The 7,608-nt window shown below is 44.5% G+C and overlaps 1 protein-coding gene across 2 annotated transcripts in view; it reads right to left on the bottom strand.

Annotated features, from left to right (window-relative positions):
• Positions 1 to 1,372: 1,372 nt before the first annotated feature.
• Positions 1,373 to 7,608, bottom strand: part of NDC1 (NDC1 transmembrane nucleoporin) — a 49,656-nt gene continuing 43,420 nt past the window's right edge. For both annotated transcript variants that reach the window (XM_029618238.1, XM_029618237.1), the window contains exons 16-18: positions 6,403 to 6,503; positions 6,070 to 6,230; positions 1,373 to 1,858 (exon numbers count right to left, since the gene is read on the bottom strand). In XM_029618238.1, the coding sequence (XP_029474098.1) occupies positions 1,795 to 1,858; positions 6,070 to 6,230; positions 6,403 to 6,503 (326 nt within the window). In that variant the 3' untranslated portion in view covers positions 1,373 to 1,794. The remainder of the gene's footprint in view (positions 1,859 to 6,069; positions 6,231 to 6,402; positions 6,504 to 7,608) is intronic.

The following is a 7,608-nucleotide window of genomic DNA, read 5'->3' as shown; positions in this document are numbered from 1 at the left end:
AACCATAACATGGTCTGATACAGTTCCAACCCGGGGGAGGGGGGGGGGGGATTTCCCCATCTTCCAAGGAATCTGGATCTTCCTCTGTCTGTGCCATCCAGGACCCTGCCAGGGATACCTTTGGTAAGGCGGGGTATACCTTGGGGTCTGCTGGTAGGAATGGGAGGGGTCACCGGCTGAGGTTTCGTGCAGACAGGGGTAAGTGAGGCAGTAGACTACGTCTGTATGAAGGCTTGTAGCCCCTGGAAAAACTCCACCCAGGAAAAGGCAGCCGGGTCCATGCCTAAGCCAGAAGGCACTGGGGTGGAACCAGTTGAATTTCCCTCTCCCATGGATGACCCAGTCAAGGGGATACTGAGGTCCGGTGTACTTCCAGTTATGGCAGTGACCAACTCTTCATCCAAATGGGAGGAGCCTGGCTTAGCAAAGTCAGAGGCCACCAATTCTCCTTGGGCTTCCTCACAGTGCCGACATAATTTGGAGTCCACCTCAGACTGTGAGGCTCTAATATGGCAAGCATTGCAGAGAGCAAGGCGCTTAGGTTTCTTGGTAGGCGGCACCATTGGCAGCGTAGTTGTGTGCTCTCAGGTCACGCTTAAAAATTTATGCGTACAAATTCTGAGCGTCCGGGCAGGGCGCGGTGAAGTGCACGCGCAGCCCGTGAGCACAGCTCTTCCTATATCGCATGCTTTAAAAGATGTGCGCATAGGGGCATTATATGCACAGCGCGTTTGCGAAGCCAAACTGTGCGTACCGATGTTCTATGGAGAGCAATGTGGCGTGCACACAAACGCGTGCAAGATGGCTCTGCCATAGCCTACCACGCAGTGTGCCGATCAAGTCTACAGCAGGGCCTAGCCCACTGGGGGATGCTCAACCCACTCGGAAGCCCAATTACCCTTACCCCCAATGGCTGCGGGGGGGGGGGGGGGGAAGAGGGCTTTGGCAGTCACCGCTGCGCTCGGCTTCCTGCACCCGCTGTCTGAGCAGCAAAGCCCGTGCCGGGAACCAGCTACAAGGACCAAGGCACACCTTTGAGGGATCTCAGAAATCGCCTCAGGATTTCTCAACTGGGGGAGGGACCTTTAGGTATCACCGCAGGAAAGCGGGGCTCGGTTTCCTTCAAGTTAGCATGTAGAATTTCTTCTTCCAAGAAGTACAGCAATTCCCATAGGGAGAGGCACATCCACCATCTACTGAGACGGAGAATGCTGGAGAGCCGAGGTCACTGCAGGGGTGTATGTACGGTGATGTCAGCTTTGCAACCTGACTCAAGTTTCCATCTGCTGGTAGGAGAGCATAAACCCACTGATCCTGAGTCCATCTGGCTACAGGCTAGGAAATCTTCAAATGAAACGCCAGACACACTGAAGAACGAATGAAAAACCATATTTATCAGGAAAGGAGCACCAACAGGTAACATTCTGAATTAATTTGTCCCCTCCCCCTAAAAATGTCTACCAAATTTCAGAATGCATCTCTTGAGTGTAAAGGAAAGATGTGAAAATACCCTAAGGAATAAAAAGACTTCTTTGATATACAAAAGATAAATAAATACCAGATAGAGGAAGGTTTCCCCCCCATCCTCTATTTCCTGAAGCTCCATTGTGAATGTCTCGCCATTATTCAATTTACAATTAAAATGTGCCCGGCAGGCTGCCAAAAAGTCACGGCACGAGGAGGCAGCCAGATCAATGCAGTTCTGTGAAGAGACGCCGCGTGCCCATCACCCTCCAGTGCAGTCCTAGTTTATAGCGGTGGACTGGTCGCAGGTCCCAGCAACTCCATGAGCAGCTACTCTCTGAACTCCAGGAACTGGCGAAGCCTTTTCTGATGCTCTGCAGACACTTGTACGGCACTGCGATGAAACAGAAAGCATCCACAAGTGTAAGAAAACATGCAAATAGAGGGGAGAAGTAGCATTCAGCGCCCTCATTCAGTTGGAAATGGACAGACACACGGACACAATCCCTGCCACTCTGTTCTATGTAATAACCTTCATCCACTCCCCAAGCACGGGATAAAGGGAATCAGACCAAGGCTATAGTTAAAATATTCAATTGGATGACCCGATAACGATACAACAAACTGACTATTTTACCGGATCTCAAGGATTTTTTTCCCCCCATATCGTCTCTGAAACTGCTGGTCTCAAAAATGAAAATGCAAACAAATCTCCACTTTTCAGTAATGCATGGCATCCACTGTTGGGACAAACTGTTCCGATTTTGATTCATTCAGAAAAAAGTTAAAATTAGATATTTTATTTAAAATCTTATATTCTGCTGCTTCCAAAAAAAATTCCGTTGAGTGGATTACAATCAAGCACTCGTAAAAACCATGAACATGAAACTTAATAAAATTAAATTAACCAAGCCATAAAACAAAAAACTGAAGCCAATTAACCAAATGCTTCTTTAAAATGCATTTATTTATTTATTTAAGGCTTTTATATACCGAATTTCTTGATACAGATCAAATCAGCTTGGTTTACATCGAACTAAGCAATTAACAGAAACAACAAGAGACAACTTTGAGGAAGTTGAGGAAGCATAAAGTTACATTGTAACACAGGGCACGTGAACTGGGGAAAAGAAATAAAGAGGGGAGAATAAAGATAAATTACTATATACAAATGAAGATGTGGGGGGGGGGGCGGAGGATCTAGCCTCGTTGCGACATATTTGTATGCTTTAGAATTAGTTCATTTACAGAGTCGATGAGAATAATTCTGAGTTAAGTTGTAGGGCTAGGAATAGGGAAGGCTCGGCCAAAACGCCATGTCTTAAGTTTCTTTTTAAAATGTTAGTAGACATGTTTCCTGCCTGAGGTCCGGGGGCATGGCGTTCCAGACGGAGGGACCTGTTATTGAGAATGCACGGTCTCTGATGTTAGCGTGGTGCACCACTTTGATTGGAGGGACATGTAGGGATCCCTTGTAGGCTTCCCTTAAGGGTCTGGCCGCAGAGTGAAATTTGAGAGGGTGAAGCAAGTCAAGAGGGGTCTGATGGTGAATGCTTTTATGAATAATTGTAAGCGTTTTATGGAGAATCCTATAGTTTACTGGGAGCCAGTGAAGGTCTTGTAATACGGGAGTGATGTGCTCTCTCAGATTAGTATTTGTCAGGATTCTTGCCGCCGCATTTTGGAGCAACTGGAGGGGTTTTATTGTAGTAGCAGGAAGACCTTGCAGGATGGAGTTGCAGTTGGTCAAGCATTGCCTTGACCAACTTGCTGAGCACTTTCGAGTCTTGCTGTTCCCTCCATAAAGCTGTAGCAGGAAATGAGAAAAGCCCTAGCCCGTGCCTGCAGAATATGCAGGGGCAGAGCTGGAATGTACCATTCAGTCTTATTTCGAATTGCACAAGGATGTTCGGATGCCAATCAATCACTAATAACTTTTAAATAAATAAAAATAAATATTGCCAAGTTTAATTGTTTTTAAAACCTGTCTAGAAAACTGGTTTTACTAATTATGTATATAAACCACCTAGATATACCATTGTTTGTATAGGCGGTATATAAAAAAAAACAAACAAACAACTTTTAAATAAAATAGTCTAAGTGTTGACTTCCATTTATTTGGTAACCAGTGCAGCTCTCCTATAGCAGGAGTTGCATGGTCTTGACCTTTTTTTAAATCCATTAACAAAAACAGGCTGTAATGTGTTGAACAATCTGTAGCACTCTTATAAGCTTATCTGGGAGCCCTGTGCAAAGGCTGCTACAATAATCAAGGCGTCCAAGAACCAAAGATTGCTGCAAATGTTCAAAATAAATCTGCAGCCAATAATGGCTGTAGGGGGGGGAGGGGGGTCTTAATATCTTTAATTTATAAAATGCCATTTTGGTCACATGGCGACTATGCGTCTTAAGTGTTAATCGGAAATCCAAGTAAACCCTTAAACTACATACGCCTGATAGTATTGATAAGGGAACGCCTTCAAAATAGTCTCAATACAGACTCCCAAAGGACACGATCCCACCCAAAGCAATTTTGTTCTTTTTAAATAGTCAATGCCTGACCATTATTCACCATCCAGTTCCTGTGCTATTCTTACAGCTCGTTTCTGTATGCAGTATTGGAATATTTTTATCGGGCGTCGGCTAACAGCTCACTGAAGAGGGCTTAGGGTCCTGCCCGAGGCTCCTGGTACCGCAAAAGCAGCTCGAAGCTGGGAACACCGCAGAAACCAGTGCTACTTGCAAGCTCAAGACACCCCTGCTACTGTTGGGGCGGCTCCTATAAAGGGATGCCCCTTGGATACGGGGGTGTGGAGGTCTCTAAAGCACATTGCCCCCCCCCTCAGGGGCTAAGAAAGCTGCAAGGCTCTGAGGGTTTCTCATCCCTCCCCAGCAGACAGGATTCTTGATGTGCCACCGGCCGAGTTTACTGACCCGACTCAAGCAATTTCCTTCAACATGGGAAAGGAGAGAGAAATCAAGGTAAAATAAAGCAGATGAGAGCAGCAGACACAGAAGGGACAAAAGAAAAAAATGTGGGTCAGCAAAATAGAAAACAGAAGGAAACAAGAGCGGGCAAGGGAAAGCTGGCACTGGAGAACGGGCGATGAACTGTTACTATTAACTTATTTATAAAGCGCTACCAGACATACGCAGCGTTGTACGGATACACACAAGAGAGAGAGAGTCCCTGCCTAGAGGAGCTTATAATCCAGTCAAGACAAACATATGTGACAAACAAGAGTCTACAGGAAGTCTATTCCAGAGACGTGGTTAGATTTTAAAAGCAGCCTCAGAAAGGTGAGTTTTTAGACTGCTTTTGAATATGGGCAGCGAGGAAGCACGTCCCTGCCTAGAGGAGCTTACAATCCAGTCAAGGCAAACATATGTGACTAGAAATTCCATCTTGGTCATGTTATGTTTAAGGTGATGTTGGGACATCCAGGCTGCAATGTTTTCTAAGTCAACTTAATTAATAGCAGGTAATGGACTTCTCCTCCAAGAACTTATCCAATCCTTTTTTAAACCCAGCTACACTAACTGCACTAACCACATCTTCTGGCAACAAATTCCAGAGTTTAATTGTGCGTTGAGTGAAAAAGAATTTTCTCCGATTAGTTTTAAATGTGCCCCATGCTAACTTCATGGAGTGCCCCCTTAGTCTATTATCTGAAAGAGTAAATAACCGATTCAAATCTACACAATTCTAGACCTCTCATGATTTTAAACACCTCTATCTTATCCCCCTCACCCGTCTCTTCTTCAAGCTGAACAGTCCAATGTGCAATTGTGATATCTGAATAAATGACAACAAAATGGATGAAAGAAGTTGCACATTTTGAAGTTACTTGCTTGCTCACAAATCTCAGGCTGTGCAAAACAAAATGTTCTCAGATATGGTCCAGGGCAAGCAAAAACCAAGAGCCCAACTGGTACTGCTGGAATAAACTGGCCCAGCACAGAACGAACAAAGGGCCAGTTGTACCCCAAAAAAGAATGGCCTATTTTCGAACCAGAAGTAAAGCAGAGTGCATGCACTCCAGTGTTTCCAGCACAAACAAAGCAATAGCTGCAAACAGACTCCTTTGTGTAATACAAATGAAACTGGATGTATCGTCAAAGAGCGCTACGTATAGCTCAGGGCAGTGCAGTTACAAAAATGGTGAACTATGAGGTAACCTTTATAAACAGAGGAATATAACACAATTCAGGTGTTTGTTCTTGCGCTGATTGGTCATTGTGTGTTTTGTTTGTGTTATTTTATGATTGCATATTGCCCAGATCGTTCAAGTGCCTAACAAACGTAAAATAAAATAAAAATAAAAAATTCAGAAACTAAATTAATCCATGGACGGCAAAGCCTATAAGTGGAAGGTAATTACCACCCGGTCTTGCTTTAATGAGCACATTAAGCAGGCTCTGCTTTGGCCCTAAGCCCCAATGTTTACCATATGAAACACAGACAGATTACCAGAGCCACAGGATCAGAGCAATTAGTAATCTGTAGCCTGACTTCAGCCAGAGTACTACGGCACCCAAAACTAAACCCTTGCCTTGCAATGCCACTGTACCCCTCCACCCCAACAGAACGATCTCAGGGCTTACCTTAAATGCTCTCCAAACGAAGTCGTTATTCGGTAGATCGCCGTTTTCAACGAAGCTCTAAGCGCAAATCGCAAAGTCTTGTAAGAAGTGTCCACCAAACTCCCCGATGTCCTGGGTGGCTTGCTGGAGGCATGAGGAAGCTTGAAATGCTTCTCCACAGCCTGCGTCGGGGAGGGAGAGAAAAAACAAAACACCAACGAGTGATTGCACAAAACGGTGTATTAAACATTAGTAAATTCCTTCTAACTCACATCTTTTCCCCCTCCCTCTTGTTCAGAAAATAAAAAGCCCAGACTTATTGTTCAGTAAAAGAAAAAAGGCCCGGATTCTCACCTCCTGCAGGGTTAGTAGGGTACTAAGGATAGAGGGCAGTGTGGTCTGGACAACGCCGAACCTGTCTTCGGTAAACGATGCTGCTACCAGATGAGACAAACCTGGGGGAGGGGGGGGAGAGGCAGGAAATCGAAGATGATCAAAAGTACATAAAAGTCTTTGACGAACCCAAACAGCCCTCCCCCTGTCGCCTGTGACAAGTTCCATCTGTAACCTCGTCCCCGTTTTTCTCTACGGTGCATTCCAAAATCCAAGCCCTGGCTGTCCACTCTTTCACAAACTCCTCCTCCTTCTTGGACAAGCAATTTATTCTTCAATCTTGGTTCCAAGTTTTTTTGTTTGTTTGTTTTTTTTTACAGTAATTTCTAGCTACACACCTTTATTTTCCGGCCTGGAATTTTCCTCCTGCTCACATCCTACTGGGCTACAGCATCATGAGCCTTTGCTCACAGCTCTGCACGTTCTTCCCCTACTTTTTAAACTTTTCACAACTTACTTTAAGCCCAGGCTACGCAGCGACAGTCCTTGGTCAGAGGCCACACTCAGCAGTTTCCTCCACAACATGGATCCGGAGTCTGGCCATGTATATCTCCTGAATCACATAAATGATCTACACTTTCTTTGATGCAGCTCATGGTTTTGGTTTAAGCTTCCTGCAAGTGAATACACCTCTAAAACCACAATCTACCCAATGTTCTTCATCAACCGCAATTCTGCATTCTCCGACTGATATTGCACTTCCTTTTTCAACCTATAATCTTGGTGTCACATGATCCACAAATATCTTGTTTCATTCTTACGATGTCTGTACCAGCATTTTATTTTTTTTTACATGTCACAAGAACATAAGTTGCCGCCATACTGGGTCATACCAAGGGTCCATCAAGCCCAACATCCTGTATCCAATAGTGGCCAAGCTGGATCTTTAGGATGCACCCAATATACTCCAGGGATAAGCACTGGCTTTCTCCAAGTCTACCTGGATAAACTGTTTATGGCATTTTCTTCCAGGAACTTGTCCAAACCTTTTTAAACTCAGCTATGCTAGATGATGCCTTGATCACATCCTCTGGCAAATTCCATAGCTTAATAATGAATGAAAAAAAAGTTTTGTTTTCAATCTGCTACTTGCTAGTTTCATGAAATACCCCTTCTAGTCCTTGTACAGTCTGAAAGAATAAATATTTATCTGTTCAAAGCTGATGA

This window comes from Rhinatrema bivittatum, chromosome 10 (genome assembly GCF_901001135.1).
Source record: "Rhinatrema bivittatum chromosome 10, aRhiBiv1.1, whole genome shotgun sequence".
NCBI classification, from domain to species: Eukaryota; Metazoa; Chordata; class Amphibia; order Gymnophiona; family Rhinatrematidae; genus Rhinatrema; species Rhinatrema bivittatum.
This window is presented reverse-complemented; position numbering and strand designations above follow the sequence as displayed.